The following is an 18595-nucleotide window of genomic DNA, read 5'->3' as shown; positions in this document are numbered from 1 at the left end:
CCCAATAGAAACCATTCCATCCTCCCTTTAAAAAGCTGTGTCTTCGGAGAATAATCATTAGGTCGCTAATCACAAATAAAATGCTTCATTTGCACAAAGTATAAACGAGCGGCATTGATCTTAAAACCCAACTATTTGTGGAAAATTCAAAAGTTGAAATGCAAACGTTCCTCAGAAGGGGCGCTTTTGCTTTTTGTGAACTTGTGATTCGGTTTTGTTTAGCATTTTTTTCCCCCGTGCATAAAAAGGACCACTTCACTGGTGTCTGTCCACTCCTTCCACCCAGCGGGTTACCAAAAAACCTCTTCCAGTTGTGTGTTTCTGCTGAAGGCGATTGGTTTCGGGTCTGCGGAGGAACTCGCTCTGGGAGGAGCTGAGTTGCCGACTTTGTTTCCGACTGTCTGGCGTGTTGACTGGGTCGGGGGCAGTTGCTGTGCCGGCGGTGCTGTCACTCAGATGTGGTCGGGGTCTCTCTCTCGGCACAGCAGCAGTGTGTGAGCACCGGGCGAGACCATGGAGCTGTCACCTGCCTGAAGCTGGAGCCTTTCCAGTCCCTGTTCTCACCATGAGCTGCCTGGAGGTTATGTACCACGCGTATGGAGCGCATCATCCTTACTTTACAACCACCCCAGCGTATACAACACACTGTCCACAGGTAGGGCACCCAGATGAGCAGCTCCGGCCAGAAAGGTTCCTGGTGAAAAAATATTGACCAAATGTTGCTGGACTAATCTCTTGTCAGGAATGTTGACTTACTAACTGGGACAAGCGGAGCTTTCAAGATTGAGATCGATAGGTCTTTGTCGGGTAAGGGTCTGAGGGATCTGGAGCTCAGGGGGTAGATGGGGCTGAGGTGCAGATCAGCCTTGGTCTAGGAGCAGGTTCGAGGGGCTGAATGGCCTCCTCCTGTTCCTATGTTGGGAATCTGTAATCTTAACGGATCTATTTCTCAAAAGTCGTCGTTACAAACTTGTTTACACTTCATGATCTCATAAAGTGAGCAATGCCTCTTTCAGTCTTCGAGTTTAACCGCCTTTCTCAGGCGGAACGCACCGAGCCCGGCTGGAGTTTGTAGAAATGTGATCAGTGGACGGGACCTCTAGTCCTGGGACATTAATCCTCGGTATAAAACACAGGAAAAGTTCACTTGTGTGGGTTGTCCTTGTAATCTTTTCTTAAGTTAAACCTTGTTTTAAATGTTCACCACTTTGTTTTCCATTTTAATTTGCTGTTTTGGCGATGGGGAGTGATGATGCGGGTGTTAAATGTCTTCCAGGGCTTTAGGATATATCGCTGAGTGAGTGAGGGAGGGAGGGAATGAGGGAGGGAGGGAGGAAGGGAGTAGGGGAGTGAATGAGGGAGTAAGGGAGGGAGGGAGTAGGGGAGTGAATGAGGGAGTAAGGGAGGGAGGGAGGGCGGGAGTGGGGGGGGTGAATGAGGGAGTGAGGGAGGGAGGGAGTGGGGGAGTGATGGAGGGAGTGAATGACGGAGTGATGGAGGGAGTGGATGAGGGAGGGAGTGAATGAGGGAGTGAGGGAGGGGGTGAATGAGGGAGTGAGAGGTGGATGAGGGAAGGAGTGAGGGAGGGAGTGAATGAGGGAGTGAGGGGTGGATGAGGGAAGGAGTGAGGGAGGGAGGGAGGGAGGGAGGGAGTGAATGAGGGAGTGAGGGGTGGATGAGGGAAGGAGTGAGGGAGGGAGGAGGGAGTGGATGAGGGAAGGAGGGAGGGAGTGTTGTCCCCCGCGCTCTGCGCGCTCGGAGCAAAGTTTTGAGCAACTTATTTTAATTTGTGCTAAACATTCCATTTTTACAAAATCGATGCTTTGTAGTGACGGAAGCGCCAGTCTGTGATGTGCAGGGTTGGGGAATCGGAACTTGCCCCTTTCCCCGGTGCTCGGGGGGGAGCCCAGCCTCTCTCTCTCGCCTCTCTCAGTGTCCCGGGATACTTCACACTGGCGGCCAGACTCGGTGCGAGTGAGCGGCCGCCGGGGGCACGGGATTGTTTTGAGTTTTATTCCTGGAATCGAGTCGCGTCAGATCCGACAGTCGGGATTTATAAAGGGAAACCGGGTAATAGAATCGGCCAGAATTTCTCCAATCCGGCAACTCTTTCCAGTATTAAAACCAGCGCTGTATCTCGGCCTGGGACAGAGTAAAGACAAAAAAGATCGGGCTTGTGTGAGTAGAAACGCTCAGAAAAAGACATTTCTATTAGAGTGAAGTACTGCAGCATAACCTGGGCTCACAGAGGTGGGTTTGGACAGATTCGCGACCTCTCACGGAAAGTTTTCTACAGTTCGTTCATAAGTATCTTGCAGTTTGCAACTGGCGTGTAATTTTGTCGTTGGGATTATGTCTGACTGGAGAATCTCACAGTAGAGTTGAAGGTGTGATTGCAGAGCCCCCCTCAGTGTCCCGCTGCTGCAGCCTGGGCTGAGCGTTGGAGGCCAGGTAAACGGGTCTAACCCTCGCCGCACTAACATTCTGCCATCTCATTCTTACAGACTTTGTCCGTTTACCCCCGAGTGCAGGAAGTGTCGATGGAGGGCACCCCGGGCACTGCGCCTCAGCCCCCGGCCCCGAGTAAAGAGGGTGGCCTGAGAGAGAAGGAGCGGCCCGAGGCGGAGTACATCAACTCCAAGTGTGTCCTCTTCACCTATTTCAATGGAGATATCAGCAGCGTGGTGGATGAACATTTTACTCGCGCTCTGAGTGACTACAATCCAGAGACCAGGAGCTGTAAACCCAGGAAGGGAAGCACAGGATCATCAGGTGAAGTGTCTGCAGCCCACAGCCAGCTCTCCTGTCCGCACGGCCCACACTCCTTCCTCTGGTGGGGGTCCCAGGAAGACAGTTTGCCTCTTGCTTTCCCCTTTTTCACCCCCCAAAAGGCAGACATAGAAACATAGAAGATAGGAGCAGGAGTAGGCCATTCGGCCCCTCGAGCCTGCTCCGCCATTCAATGCGATCATGGCTGATCATCCAAATTCAGTACCTGCCTTCTCCCCATATCCCTTGATCCCTTTAGCCTTAAGAAATATATCCAACTCCTTCTTGAATATATTTAATGTATTAGCCTCTACTGCCTTCTGTGGTAGAGAATTCCACAGGTTCACCACTCTCTGGGTGAAGAAATTCCTCCTCATCTCTGTCCTAAATGGCTTACCCCTTATCCTTAGACTGTGACCCCTGGTTCTGGACTCCCCGACCATCGGGAACATCCTTCCTGCATCTAGTCTGTCCAGTCCTGTCAGAATTTTCTAAGTTTCAATGACATCAAAGTTTTTTTCTCCTTTTTCCCCCTTTATTTTCGATGGTATTCTCACTAAGACAATCTATCTGCCGGTTGTTTATCACGTATTTGTGGGGCTCTAAGTCATTGTAGTTACCGCCAAGTACAGACAACCTTCACCGACACAAGTAACTGGCGAGAAGTAGAATTTTTTTTAAATAAGGAAAAACTGGGATATCTAAATGGGAACGGGATGTACAGACAGCAGGTCGGTCAGTGTCTGAGCAGGAAAGTCTGTGAGTTTGTCTGGCGAGGATTATGATCCATTCTCACAGCCACGCATTGAGCGTGTTGCCTGGTGCACATTCACCTGCCATTCTCCAACTGGGGTCTTTATTACTTCCCCTGGAGTGGGATCCGGAGCTCTTAATCTCAGACAAGTAGGAATGAAATTAAACAAGCAAACAGATTAAATGAGTATGGGCGATTATATAGCGCCTAGATTACCGCTAACTTTCCCACATTACAACAGTGACTACACTTCAGAAAGTACTTCATTGGTTGTAAAGCGCTTTGGGACGTCCTGAGGTCGAGAAAGAAAGATTTGCATTTCTATAGCGCCTTTCACGACCACAGGGTGTCCCAAAGTGCTTTACAGCCAATGAAGTACTTTTTGAAGTGGAGTCACTGTTGTAATGTAGGAAACGCGGCAGCCAATTTGCGCACAGCAAGCTCCCACAAACAGCAAGGTGATAATGACCAGATAATCTGTTTTAGTGATGTTGATTGAGGGAGACATGAACTAAAGCCAAAAAAAACCCACCTTATACCTGATCAAATTGTGGACAACTATTTTATTTTATTGAAATGCGCTATTTTATAAGCAAAGCCTGCCTGAGAATCTTAGCATGTAGAGCAGGGGGGAGCGGGACTAACCGGAGAGCTCTCTCAAAGAGCCGGCACAGACACGATGGACCGAATCGGCTCCTTCTGTGCTGTCTGATTCTGTGAGTGGCCTATATGGGTTTTTATATGTGATCTGCAATAAATAAAATAAAATCGGTCAGTTTGCAAGGATTCTGAGAAGCTGGACTAACGCGTTTAGTGAAAATACAAACCCGCACATCATTGGAGTCATTGTATTACGTTAATATTTTTTGAGATTCTAACAAATCTCTCTAGAAATGGTCTCACAAAATTGCTGCATTATTTTAACATCCTTAAAACGGCGCAACAAACAATATGGGGACTATTCCTGACTGGGATGTTTGCATTCCTCCTTCATTGCCAACCACCTCACTGCCGAATCAACATTAGAAAAAGAAAGATGATTCAAAACACAAACAAGGCCAGGTTTCCGAATAAACGGCTCTGGGGGAATCTCATGGTTCACCAGTGAAGGGAAGACATTACAAACTCTCCTCACTTTCTCCATTTATATGTTCTCGTTGCCTCTCGTGTTATTTACTGGTGAGAACGCGGTGAGTAATGTCCGATGTCAGCAGATTGGATATATCACATCTCTAGTCAGTCATTTTCAATAATACATCCCCTCTAAATATAACGCGTTTCCAAAAATGATTTTATGTTAATGGGCTCTTCCTTGACCTTGGTGTGGCGGCTGGATTCTAACTAATAATAGGCGCCTCGTGCACTCGGTTTATTTTAAGCATTAGACTGATTAACGCTTTTTTTTTAACGTTTTAAATTCCGATAGTGCTCAAACCCAGTTAATGTAGCAGGAGATCCCGGAGATGGCATTCACAACACTGCGGGGAATAGCTGCTATATGTAGAGACATGATGGTCACTGTGTTTATCACCTGCATCAGAAGTCTCCATGCGGCCCATTTGCAGAGTCCCCCAACACACAAGAGCAACAGGTCCCGGGACGCTCGACTCGGCGGCGCTTTCTTTGAGCCAGCCCAGGCTCGATGGGCCGGATGGCCTCCTTCTGTGCCCTGCCATCTCCCCCCCCCCTCCCCCCTCTCCCCACCACCCCATTCTCACAAAGTATCTATATCAAAATAAAACTCATGGGATCTTGCTTTTAAAATTAATAAAGCAGCTGGCTGCTTTGACACTGCTCGGTGAAGACAGAGTGTGGATTTGTGCTACCCTCTGTGGGACCTCGAACAGGGCTGAGAGGTTGTGTTGCGCAGGGTTCGGCTGGCGGTCGCTCCAGGGTGTTGCTGGGGAGTTGCTGTTATGTGTCCATGCACGCACGCAGAAACTAAGTCCACTTATCCTCGCACATGTCATATTTGAAGATAAACAGTGTTCTGATTAATAAAACAGGTCAATTATCCCCAGAGTTTCAAGGAAGTGTCCAGAGACCCCGAGAGATCAGTCAAGGCATCCCCAGCGACCTTCAGCTGATCACAGTTCAGTCTGTCTTGATAGCAAAATACTGCGGATGCTGGAAATCCAAAATAACAACAGAAAATGCTGGAAAAACTCAGTAGACCAGGCAACATCCGTGGAGAAACAGACTGAAACGTTGACTCTGTTTCTCTCTCCACGGATGTTCCCTGGCCTGCTGAGTTTTTCCAGCATTTTCTGTTGTTATTTCAGTCTGTCTTGAGTTCCACCATTGGATGTAGCCCTCCCAGTGTCTGCAGAATCCAATAATATTCTGAAATAACAGAAAATGCTGGAAACACGCAGTCGGCCAGACAGCCTCTCTCTCTCTCTCCACGGATGCTGCCTGGCCTACTGAGTGTTTCCAGCATTTTCTGTTATTTCAGATTTCCAGCATCCGCAGTATTTTGCTATTCCAATGACATCCATTCGCTGTGTGTTGACTCACTGGCCTGTTATAAAGACCGGGTATGTTTTTTCACTCGTGATGCTGTGTCTCTCTATGGATGACTGACACTAACTTTCAGGACAAGGTGGGCCGGGGGATTGTATCAGCATTTACACTGTTCACAATGAAGTCCTTTCTAAATATTGACATATTTGGAAGAAGGTTGGAAACACAATATCAGCTTAATTACTATGAATACAACAGCAGGGTATATTTTGTACAACAGATCCCTTCGAAGAGTGAGGTGATTTGTTTTGTAAAGGTGACTAATTGTAACAATTTGGCGTAAATATTAAGACCGATTGGAACAGAGGAGGCTGAGGGGAGATTTAATTGAGGTGTATAAAATTATCAGGGGTCCAGATAGAGTGTATAGGAAGGACCTATTTCACTTAGCAGAGAGGTCAATAGCATAGAAACATAGAAGATAGGAGCAGGAGTAGGCCATTCAGCCCCTCGAGCCTGTTCCGCCATTTAATGAGATCATGGCTGATCATCCAAATTCAGTACCCTGTCCCTGCCTTCTCCCCATATCCCTTGATCCCTTTAGCCTTAAGAAATATATCTAACTCCTTCTTGAATATATTTAATGAATTGGCCTCAACTGCCTTCTGTGGTAGAGAATTCCACAGGTTCACCACTCTCTGGGTGAAGAAATTCCTCCTCATCTCTGTCCTAAATGGCTTACCCCTTATCCTTAGACTGTGACCCCTGGTTCTGGACTCCCCGACCATTGGGAACATCCTTCCTGCATCTAGTCTGTCTAGTCCTGTTAGAATTTTATAAGTTTCAATGAGATCACCTCTCAATCTTCTAAACTCCAGCGAGTATAAGCCCAATTGACCCAATCTCTCCTCATACGTCATTCCTGCCATCCCAGGTATCAGTCTAGTGAATCTTCACTGCACTCCCTCCATGGCAAGAACATCCTTCCTCAGATAAGGCGACCAAAACTGCACGCAATACTCAAGGTGTGGTCTCACCAAGGCCCTGTACAACTGCAGCAAGACATCCTTGTTCCTGTACTCAAATCCTCTCGCTACGAAGGCCAACATACCATTTGCCTTCTTAACCGCCTGCTGCACCTGCATGCTTACCTTCAGCGACTGGTGCACAAGGACACCCAGGTCTCATTGCACTTCCCCTTCTCCCAATCTATTGGCGTTCAGATAATAATCTGCCTTCCTGTTTTTGCCACCAAAGTGGATAACCTCACATTTATCCACATTATACTGCATCTGCCATGCTTCTGCCCAATCACCCAACCTGTCCAAATCATACTGGAGTTTCTCGGCATCCCCCTCACAGCACACACGCCCACCCAGCTTTGTGTCATCTGCAAACTTGGAGATATAACCAGGGGGTATAGATTTAAAGTAATTGATAGAAGCATTAGAGGGGAGTTGAGGAGAATGTTTTCACCCAGAGGGTGGTGGGGGTCTGGGACTCACTGCCTGAAAGGGTGGTAGAGGCAGAAACCCTCATCGCATTTAAAAAGTACTTGGATATGCACCTGAAGTGCCGTAATCTACAGGGCTACGGACCAAGAGCTGGAAAGTGGGATTAGGCTGGATAGCTCTTTCTCGGCTGGCACAGACACGATGGGCCGAATGGCCTCCGTCTGGGCCGTAAATTTCTCTGATTCTGTGATTCGCCCATGCTGTACATTCTTACTAATGTCAACGATGCGAGGTGTAACTTGGAATTCAGCCTGTAAGCAACTCATGCTTTGCTTTATCTTTCAGAGGGCTCCTCTCTTACCCAGCGCAACTTCCCTGCTTCTTTCTGGGACAGTAATTACCAGGCACCGCCACCCCCAGCCCCAGCAGCGAGCAGCAGCAGTAGCAGCACCCTGAGCTCTCCACCCACCGAGCTCCACTTCACGTCTACAGAGCCATACCCGGCCGTCCTGCACCCTCACCTGGGCCAGCCGCCGGATCATTGGCACTACCCGCTGGGCGGGGGGCCCCTCAGCCCGCAGAGCTCAGCGTACCATCACCCCAGGACTATACACGAACTCTACCCGGTCAACCCCAACCTGGACCCTCGCTACAGCTCTTTGCTGGTCCCGGCGCTCCGCTCCAGCCGACTGCAACCGGCCATCGGCGGCCAGGAGCCCAGCTCCCCTTGGGCAGGGGTCTTCCCGACCTCTGAAGTGACACAGACTCTAAGCTTAAATGTCGATGCAGGTAAGGCTCTTTACATTGTCATCTGAGGAGGAAAGCCCGCACTGTAGAGCTGGATTGGGAATGTACAGTGTGAGAATCGCTGCAATTGTTGCAGAGACGCGATGATCAGCAATAGTACGGGGCGACTCTCTACATTTTACAATCAATGATCATTATTGCGTCCCACAGACTTTTAAAAAAACAAGACAATTCATTGAAGTTACTGTTTTTATTCTAATCTTCAGTGTCTCTGTTGGAGAAAGTTTGCTCTACAAATTGTACTTGAAAGATTTTTTTGAAAAAGTTCAGATATTAAAAACTAATCTTCACCTGTTCTTGTTTACTCCGATCCGTGTTTGTGTGGCGACATTGCAACACTAAATATTTCACTTTCCAGCCACATGTCTGTGTAATCGATTAACGAGTTTTAAAATGCCGCCTTTTGGCCAACAATTACTGGTCGCCCCTGTTCTTCGTTCACACAATAACTATAATTTTATGGCTCCAAGGACAGGTTGGAGAAGCTGGATTTGTTTTCATTAGAGCAAAGGAGGTTGAGGGGTGATTTGATAGAGGTGTACAAGATTATGATGGGTTTGTGATAGGCTAGACGAGGAAAGGCTGTTCCCACTAGTTGATGGTACAAGGACTCGGGGACACAGATTTAAGGTTTTGGGCAAGAGATACAGGGGGGATGTGAGGAAAAACTTCTTTATACAGCAAGTGGTGAGGACCTGGAACTCGCTGCCGACGGAAGTGGTGGAAGCGGAGACACTCAATGTTTTCAAAGGGAGACTGGATAGGCACTTGAGGGAAATAAACTTGCAGGGCTACGGGGATAGAGCGGGGGAATGGGACTGACTGGATTGCTTGACAGAGAGCCGGCACGGACTCGATGGGCAGAATGGCCTCCTTCTGTGCCGTTAGGACTCTATGACTGATAATTTATAGCCTTTTTCTGGGAATCTACTTTTAGTTATGGAGTCGAGGCCTCTTGAATTGTTGTAATAGCAAAATACCGCGGATGCTGGAAATCTGAAATAACAACAGAAAATGCTGGAAATACTCAGCAGGTCAGGCAGCATCCGTGGAGAGAGAAACAGAGTCAACGTTTCAGGTCTGGGACCCTTCATCAGAACTGGAAAAAGCTGGAGATGTAACAGATCCCCTTTACACGAGGCAATTATGGGACGGATTTGTACCCGATAGAGCAAAGCTTGCGGTCAGTGTTAAGAGTTAGAATTGTGGAAAAGGTCCTGCTCTGTGGGTGGGGAGAGGGGGCGCATTGACTTCATGTATTGAAAACATTGATCTCAGATTGGTTCCTGCACGGTTTGCCTCTCTCTGAGGGTGCAGTTCATTTCTTTATCTGTTTTCTTTTATTCTTTATTCTTTCTTCCAACCACCTCCCCCCACCCCACCCCCCACCCTCTCCCCCCGTCTTTTTTTTCTAATCAGGTCTCCAGCACCACGCCAAAGCCAAGGATGTGTTCTGGTTTTAGACATGTGTGGCTGCCTTGTTCAGTGTGCAAGCTGTAATAATGTCCTGTGATCTCGGTTACAGCTCGCCGCTTCTCTTTACCCGGCGGATCACTCTTCAGCTGATTTCTGAAAGACTTGGGGGACAACTTGCCGTGAATCTCCGCCCCACAAACAGTCGATCAGTTTGTACATATTCCCTGGCAGCGCCGGACGTGGGGCGAAGGCGAGCTCGCACTGTGAGCGGGCGACTCACCCAGCAAGCTGTCCCCGAAGATCATCCGTTCAGAGATTCCAAGGGAAGGTTTCCACACGGCCGGGTCACAATCTCACCGGCATCTATTTATTTTATTCTTCAACTGACTCTTAAAGCAAGAAGCAGGACTTAAAATAAAATTTCTCAGTTTCATCGTAATGCAATTCAGTTTTGTTCTTTCCTTTCCCCCTCCCTGTTTTTTTTGTGATTTGTTTTTTTTTGATGTGAAGAATCTCGCCGTGATTAAAGGAAAACGTGAGGCTCCTTCAGTGGGACATTGTATTCTTTGGGCTCTGGTTTGTTCATCGAGTTTCCTGAGAAGACTCGCTTCACACCAAGAATTGGAACTACTGCACAGAGTGGCGCAAATGGTACCGCGAAAAAAGAGCGGATTCGATTATTTCAATCTTCCAAAACTGCTATTAAGAGAAAAAAAAACCTTACCTGGGATACGTGCATCGATCTTTAACTCAAGAATTGCCAGGCAGAAGAATTCAATCGAGAATCTTATTTTACGAAGATGGCGCTGGAAAGTGTGCATGACCAATTATTTTTTATTCATTCAGGGGATGTGGGCGTCGCTGGCAAGGCCAGCATTTATTGCCCATCCCTAGTTGCCCTTGAGAAGGTGGTGGTGAGCCGCCTTCTTGAACCGCTGCAGTCCGTGTGGTGAAGGTGCTCCCACAGTGCTGTTAGGGAGGGAGTTCCAGGATTTTGACCCAGCGACGATGAAGGAACGTCCGATATACTAAGTCAGGATGGTGTGTGACTTGGAGGGGAACTTGGAGTTGGTGTTATTCTCATGCGCCTGCTGCCCTTGTCCTTCTAGCTGGTAGAGGTCGCGGGTTTGGGAGGTGCTGTCGAAGAATTGGTTGGGTTGCATTATAGACACAGCAAGGTGAACCGCCCAGGTCTGGAGTGCAGGTAGCATTACCAACTCTAGCTGGAGGTATTCCCGGAGCTTTGATCACGTGACTTCTGCCAATGTTCTTGCATTTGCCTTGTAAGGGTTGGGTGAGGTCCCCTGTAGTTGAGTGTCATTGCTCCAGGTTTCGCCAGCAGCTGTTGAGCGAGAAGTTCCCCCAGAACCAGGAGGGGAAGAATGGAAACTGAAAGAGGGAGAGGGATTCACCGGGAAACCAAAAGTGGCAGGAACTTTGATTCCACCAGCAACTCACACAATTTTGCACCAAAAACCAACAGTAATAATGGCAATACTGAGATATGTAACTGGTAGTAATAGTTATAGTGCCCCAATATTCTACCTGAAGCTAATAATAATCCTAGAACCTGCTGATATTCACCCTGTATCTACAGCCAGAATCCCCCTGCACTGCACAAGATGTGGTCAGGTTCCCCAGTCAATGCCACTTTAACAGGCCCCACCTTGCCCCTTAACTCCTTGGACTCTGGTCTGATTTGGATTCCAGTTCGGTGTGAAGCTATCAACTCTGAGCTTGGAACCTCAGTCAGAGCCAATCTGGACTTGGACTCCACATGCCAAAACTGGCTGGCACAGACCAACCTGAACCACACCGAGAGATCGCACAATGGGCAGCGGGCTCGGTGTTTGAAGCACTCGTCACAGAGCACATCATCCTAAACTCAGCTCAGCACCAACATTTCTAAACCACTCCCTGAGCTCAGACTCATTAAAGGAGTGTTTTCATAGAATTATCGAATTTACAGCATTCGACCCCAATGCCTATGTCGGTGCTGACGCTCTCTCCTGTGCCCCCATTTGCCCCCCTGATCCTTTACATTCCTCCCTTTAAAATGCATCCCATTTAAAAGTCTCTGAATCAACAGCCACTTGTCGTGAAGCATCCCATGGTCTTATAGCCCTCAGTTCAAAACCTTTCCCTCTTCCAGTGAGAATCCTGTATCCGGCTCCTTGTTTCCCATTCACCAACCAGTGAAAACAATCTTTCACTATTTACCCACAGTCTAGACCCCAGATTTCACTCACGCCTTTACTGGCTGCTCCACTCTCAGTGCCACACTCTCTCACCATGTTACTGCTGCTCCTGGATTTGCAGAGAGTGCTGGGCCCCATGCCCACCACATTCCCACTCTTTCCCCCACCCACCTGAACCCCAATCTCCCCTGACCCCCAGTCCCCAGATTGCCTCTCCCCCACCTGCTCAAGCCCCAATCTCCCGACCGCACGCCTCTCTCTCCCAGCCCAAGCCACAGTCTCCCCAACCCCCCAATCCCCTTTCTCCCTCTCCCCTGACCCCCAGTTCGCTGTCACTCCCTCTCTCCGCCCCATCACCAGCCTCTTGCCTCCTACCCTCTCCCTTCCCCCCACCATCTCCCATCAACCAGCAGGTCCCATTTCCGATCACCTGGTGACCTCACCCAGATGGAGGCTTCTCTACAGTGGCAGTCGATAATGTCAGGGAGCAGGGAAGGAGGTGCAGGGAAGGGGGGAGGGGGAAGGGGGTGCGGGGGGAAGGGGGTGCGGGGGGAAGGGGTGCGGGGGAAGGGGGTGCGGGGGAAGGGGGTGCAGGGGAAGGGGGTGAGGGAGAAGGGGGAAGGGGGTGTGGGGGAAGGGGGTGTGGGGGAAGGGGGTGCGGGGGAAGGGGGTGAGGGGGAGCGGGGAAGGGGGTGTGGGAAAGGGGGTGAGGGGGAGCAGGGAAGGGGGTGTGGGGGAAGGGGGTGAGGGCGAGCGGGAAAGGGGGTGCGGGGGAAGGGGGTGAGGGGGAGCAGGGAAGGGGGTGCGGGGAAGGGGGTGAGGGGGAGTGGGGAAGGGGGTGAGGGGGAGCGGGGAAGGGGGTGCGGGGAAGGGGTTGCGGGGAAGGGGGTGCGGGGGAAGGGGGTGCGGGGAAGGGGGTGCAGGGGAAGGGGGTGCGGGGAAGGGGGTGTGGGGGGAAGGGGGTGCGGGGGAAGGGGGTGAGGGGGAGCGGGGAAGGGGGTGAGGGGGAAGGAGGTGAGGGCGAGCGGGAAAGGGGGTGCGGGGGAAGGGGGTGAGGGGGAGCAGGGAAGGGGGTGCGGGGAAGGAGGTGAGGGCGAGCGGGAAAGGGGGTGTGGGGGAAGGGGGTGAGGGGGAGCAGGGAAGGGGGTGCGGGGAAGGGGGTGAGGGGGAGTGGGGAAGGGGGTGAGGGGGAGCGGGGAAGGGGGTGCGGGGGAAGGGGTGAGGGGGAGCGGGGAAGGGGGTGCGGGGAAGGGGTTGCGGGGAAGGGGGTGCGGGGGAAGGGGGTGCGGGGAAGGAGGTGCGGGGAAGGGGGTGCGGGGGAAGGGGGTGCGGGGAAGGGGGTGCAGGGTGGAGGGTCTGTGGCAGATAATTTAATGCACAAACTTCTCCCAGGGTGCTAGCAGCAGTGCCCGGGAGATTTATGTCCCATTCCATAAGAACATAAGAATATAAGAATTAGGAGCAGGAGTCGGCCATTCGGCCCCTCGAGCTTGCTTCACCATTCAGTAAGATCGTGGCTGATCTTCGACCTCAACTCCACTTTCCTGCCCGATTCCCATATCCCTTGATTCCCCTCGAGTCCAAAGATCTATCGATCTCAGCCTTGAATATACTCAACGACTGAGCATCCACAGCCCTTTGGGGCAGAGAATTCAGGGAGGCACCTGGGCACTCCAGGAGGGCTGACAACCCTTAAGTGCAGGGCAGCACCAAGATTGAAGCAAGTAGCAAAGAGGATGAGGTACATCAGGAAGTAGAAATTAGCGGAGGCCAAATTTGGATTTTAAAGCCTATAGATTGTAGGCAGAGAGAAAGCGGGATGGTTGTGGGGAGTCAGTCGATTCAGAGGAGCTTTGGCATAGCAGGGACATCAGAAGGAACACATGAACATGCATCTCTTTTGGATTGAAAGTAGGCGTAGAAAATGCAATAAGGAAATTGGAAGGCATAGAGCCAGATAAAGTTGAAACGTAGGCTTCAGTGCGAAACAAAAAGTATGGGGGGAAGGATGACTAGAAATGGATAAGAAAGATTCCAGGAGATGGCACAAGTTTGCGGAAGTGAATTTAAAGCAAGATGAGAAAGGAGCAGCTACGACCAGTGCAGTTTCCAATTTCTCAGAAGTCTTGGTAAATGGTGAATCTTCAGGTCACACTTCCTTATCAACATGTTAATAGAGAGATGGGATAGCAAGTGTAAGGAGCTATCAGTGAGTGATCTGGCAGATCCAAATCAGTGCGCACTGCGCCCTGTCAGTAGTGCACCCTGGACATAACTGCATGGTTGCGAAGGCACAGTGTAGCTATGATAAGATTTTCATCTGCTTGTAGACCAACTTCCCAAAGTGCTGCCAATGGGTTCGGGCCCCTAACAACCAACTGACTCGTACCTTTAAATCCAAATATCGCTTTTGCTGCCCCTAACCATCTGGGATAAACACAGCTGGCATATTCCTGGGTTTGCATGGAAGCTGTTTGCAAATAGGCACTGATGGTTGAGTCAGAGCCCGCTCAACTCTGTTGCTACCCCATGGAACGCTTCTCAGTAATACGACATCTTCATAGATTAGTGTAAAAACTGTTCACAGTCAAGCACTGGTGGTTCCATCATAGCTCCTTGCCGTGGCAAGAAACTCTTTTGGTGCCCCTAGACCTCTTGGAAAGTCAATCGGGGAGCTGTCGTCTTCGAGGGCTAGCTGGTGGTGCACTGGTAGCTCAGTCCAAACTCCCTCCGGCTCATGTAGTTGTAGAATGCAGCTTGAAAGACGTTGAGAGAGCTGGCATTTTCAGAGAACGACACGGACCTGTTCTCAATCAGGTGTTGGTGGTTCAGTCAGAGGGAGCCCCCTCTGACTCGCACTAGGGTACAAGATATATTGGCTCAGTGGGTAGCACTGTCATCTTTGAGTCAAAAGGTCGATGGGTTCAAGCCTCACTCCAGAGACTTGAGCACATAATCCAGGCTGACACTCCAGTGCAGTACTGGTGAAGGTGTCGTCTTTCAGACGAGATGTTATGCTGAGATCTTGTCTGCCTGCTCAGGATTCCATGGCACTATTCAAATAAGAGCAGTGGATGTTCTCCTGGTGTCCTGGCTAATATTTATTCCTTGACCAATATCAATTTACAAAAATCATATTCTCTGGTCATGTATCTCATTACTGTTTGTGGGATTTTGCTGCTCATAAATTGGCCACTGCTTTTCCCTACATTCCAACGGTGACTGTATTGGATGTAAAACACTTTGGGACGTCCTGAGATCGGGGAAGGGCGCTATATAAATGCAAGTATTTTCCTTTCCTTACCTTTGATTAGGTATTTCTAGTTAGGAATCTTCCCAGCAGTTTATGACCAGAGTGAGGGCTGCTGTGATCAGCGTCTTACTTAAAAGTGAAACTGTATCCACAATCGAAAGAACAAACCTTTTCTACTTCACCACACTCCCAAGTTGTTGAAGTCTGGTTAATGTTACAGTATAGATGTTATTGAGACTGATATTGGAAGGATGATTGAGTGGCTCATTTGGTGCAAGTATTTTAACACTTTACACAAGCTTCTACTTATTTGACATATCTTTAATTATTTGAAGCACTGCACTCATGGCAGCTGGTGAATCTTCATGGCTGGTGTTTTGATGAACTTTTCAAGAAGCGATCATTTCTTTTGTAGCTGGCCTTGCTGGCTGCATGACCTGTCTGAATGGTTCAGCTTAGGCTCATATCTAATCTCCTCGATTAGTGCAGTTTGTGATTATGATCAATGTCAATACTGTTGGTTGTGACTGGTCATTGGGCCAGTCACATTTTACTGAAGAGGATTTATTTTCCCTGCGCCATGCAGCCACTGCAAGGTTCCTCCCCAGCCGACTCTACATTACGTCTGCTGTCATGGCTTGCCTGCTCCTTCGCTCTTCCCATTGGCTCCTGCTCTTCTCTCTCCCTCTCCCTCCCAGGAACAGGCCTGCCACGGCAGCACACTGTCCACTGTTTCTCTTTTCCGGCTCTTGCGTGCAGCATTCCTGCTAAAAGCAGCATCGGCGCTCTCCATTCACTACCTGACTCCTGCTCCCACACCCAGGACCACATGAGGTCCTTTATTACATAGAAACATAGAAACATAGAAGATAGGAGCAGGAGTAGGCCATTCGGCCCCTCGAGCCTGCTCCGCCATTCAATGCAATCATGGCTCATCATCCAAATTCAGTACCCTGTCCCTGCCTTCTCCCCATATCCCTTGATCCCTTTAGCCTTAAGAAATATATCTAACTCCTTCTTGAATATATTTAATGAATTGGCCTCGACTGCCTTCTTTGGTAGAGAATTCCACAGGTTCACCACTCTCTGGGTGAAGAAATTCCTCCTCATCTCTGTCCTAAATGACTTACCCCTTATCCTTAGACTGTGACCCTTGGTTCTGGACTCCCCTGCCATCGGGAACATCCTTCCTGCATCTAGTCTGTCTAGTCCTGTTAGAATTTTATAAGTTTCAATGAGATCCCCTCTCATTCTTCTAAACTTCAGTGAGTATAAGCCCAATCGACCCAATCTCTCCTCATACATCATTCCTGCCATCCCAGGTATCAGCCTGGTGAATTTTATTTAGAAATGGATCTGTTTCATTTAATTACACATAAGTATTCATTTACTGGTGGTATGTTTTCTTTAACCTCTGTTAATTATCCTTCCCTCCCTATTGTAGAATTACAAAAAGCCTGATTTCATGCAATGAACCGATAGAACTACCTTCTGCAGTGCATCATCAAAATAGATAATGGGGCATCCTTGGAAGAATGAGACTAGGAAATCTAATCCTCTGAACAGAACATTTTTGTACAGTTATAGTAGCTTCTGCAAAGAAATCCTGAGGTCCCTGTGGGCTGTATAGGTATTATGAAGGTCCCTTTTCTCTAATGGTGGGTCGTGGTTAATCATAGCAGTCTTGTTCAGAGGACATAGGTCAACAACACAAAACTGACCTTAGATGCAGTAATGGCACTGTTACACTGCAGACACTTGTTTGAGAGCACGACGAATTTTGAGCAATAGGGATCCAGCAGATCCAAGTTATACTGTTGGGTCTGCCTCAGTTTCTGGCCAGACAGAGTGGGGGATCTGCAAAGTGGATCCAAATGCCAGTCAAATTCTTAATGTTAACAATGAGCAAGTGAGACAATCATCTTGTGGTCCGCGGGAAAACTTTGCTTCACAGTGTTTGATGTGGACACACGGCTTGTCAGAATATTAAACACCATTTCATTTGGCAATTTCATTCCCGATTTATGCTACTAGTTTAGTGCCATTGCGAAGCCAAAACCATTTCACATTGCTAAAGAACTGGCAGCATAACTGGTTGCTATTTTTGCCCAACAGGACTGCAGAATAGAAATGCCATGTTGCACAGTAACGAAGTTCTTTTAGCAAAGCCCCTCCACTTCATAATACCCATTGCATACATAGCAACATAGGAGCAGGAGGAGGCCATTCAGCCCCTCGAGCCTGTTCCACCATTCAATCAGATCACGGCTGATATATGACCTAACTCCATACATTAAAAGAAAGTAGAGGTTGTGACATACATAACTACCTAAGGGGTTTCCTGGCTCATTTCAAAACATTTACACTGGATTGATTTGAATTAAACCAAATTGAATTAAGAGTAAATTATAAATTAGGCCAGACTTTAAAAATTCTTATTAAGGTGAGCGAAGGTGCTGTGCAAGTACTACTACCAGTTTAATATGCAGTGCCAGTGTGTTATATAAGAGCTACATCTGAATTCAGTGTATTATCGTAAACACGGCCACGTGGGATTGAATGTAACTACCCAGAGGCATTCTGCTCATTCAGTTTTATTCTGCTGTTTAAAAGTGATAGGGGGAAATTCAGTTGTTTGCGCCTCCTGTTAGCGCCTTAAGAGGGCGCTAATAGGGCGCAAAGTAACTAGCGCCCGGACGCGGCGATGTTTGCTCCGCTCGCGAAATTAACTAGACACTTTGCGGCGGCGCTAAACACTACCGCCACGATCTCCTGTGCCAGCAGATCGTGACATCAGTCGAGTGCGCAACGCCCCGGTAGCGCCCCGGACCGGATATTGAGTGGTGCCCCCCTGCCTTACCACCTGCCACTAGCAACGACAGGTTGAGGGGAGCATTTTGCAGTCAGAAAGGGACTAGGGGAGCGCTATTTAAAGGTGACCGCTTCCTGCCTTTTTTTGTTGGTGACATTTTTGCACCACGCATTCTGGGAGAGAGAGAGAGACTTCTGGAGAGATTCAACGCTGTGTGAAGGAGTTTTGAGTACTGAGCAGCACTTTGCAGGTTCATTTTGATTTGCCCTTCCTTGCTTCGCCAGCGCTCTGAGGTAGCGCCTCGCTCCTCAGCCTTTGCGCCTTAAGACTGGTGTGTAACGCCTGATTTAGCGCTCCAATCACCTCCAGGGGCGATAAAAGCCAAGTTTGCCGTTGGAGGTGATAATTAGCGCCAGGCGCTAAACTGTGCGCACGGCCGATAATGGCACCCCAAAAGGGGCGATACTTAATTGTTCCCCCAAAATGCTTTGTGTTCTTAATCTTAGAAGTCAAGCAAAGAATAGTTTGCCTTAAACATGACTGAAACCTTTTGCTCTACCAGGGTGCAATGTGATTAAAAAGGACTCATGGAACACAAGCTTCTCGAGCCGAGGTTAGATCTGAAGGCATTTTATTACATTTTCTCATCTTTGCCTTTTAGCTTTGAGA

The 18595-nt window shown here is 48.8% G+C and overlaps 1 protein-coding gene across 7 annotated transcripts; it reads left to right on the top strand.

The window, feature by feature from the left end:
* Window positions 1–323: 323 nt before the first annotated feature.
* Window positions 324–10102, top strand: LOC147103450 (transcription cofactor vestigial-like protein 2). 7 transcript variants are annotated; one of them, XM_085963042.1, is made up of 4 exons: window positions 324–655; window positions 2505–2772; window positions 7786–8229; window positions 9667–10102. In XM_085963042.1, the coding sequence occupies exons 1-4, from the start codon at window positions 566–568 to the stop codon at window positions 9708–9710; spliced, it is 846 nt and encodes a 281-aa protein (XP_085819168.1). In that variant the 5' UTR covers window positions 324–565; the 3' UTR covers window positions 9711–10102. The 7 variants fall into 7 exon arrangements, with proteins under 7 accessions (XP_085819168.1, XP_085819169.1, XP_085819175.1 ...); XM_085963043.1 differs by having other exon boundaries at window positions 325–655; window positions 9773–10102; XM_085963049.1 differs by lacking the exon at window positions 324–655 and adding an exon at window positions 669–690.
* Window positions 10103–18595: the final 8493 nt, after the last annotated feature.

This window comes from Somniosus microcephalus, chromosome 20 (genome assembly GCF_052327205.1).
Source record: "Somniosus microcephalus isolate GS21.2 chromosome 20, FLI_Smic_1.0, whole genome shotgun sequence".
NCBI classification, from domain to species: domain Eukaryota; kingdom Metazoa; phylum Chordata; class Chondrichthyes; order Squaliformes; family Somniosidae; genus Somniosus; species Somniosus microcephalus.
Note: the sequence above shows the minus strand (reverse complement) of the source record. Positions and strands in the feature narration are given on the sequence as shown.

Excerpts from the sequence above, each read along its gene's own strand:
- LOC147103450 (XM_085963042.1), top strand. The coding sequence starts at position 566 with ATGAGCTGCCTGGAGGTTATGTACCACGCGTATGGAGCGCATCATCCT. Across the intron at positions 656-2,504 it reads ATACAACACACTGTCCACAG|ACTTTGTCCGTTTACCCCCG; the intron begins GTAGGGCACCCA and ends TCATTCTTACAG. Across the intron at positions 2,773-7,785 it reads GGGAAGCACAGGATCATCAG|AGGGCTCCTCTCTTACCCAG; the intron begins GTGAAGTGTCTG and ends TTTATCTTTCAG.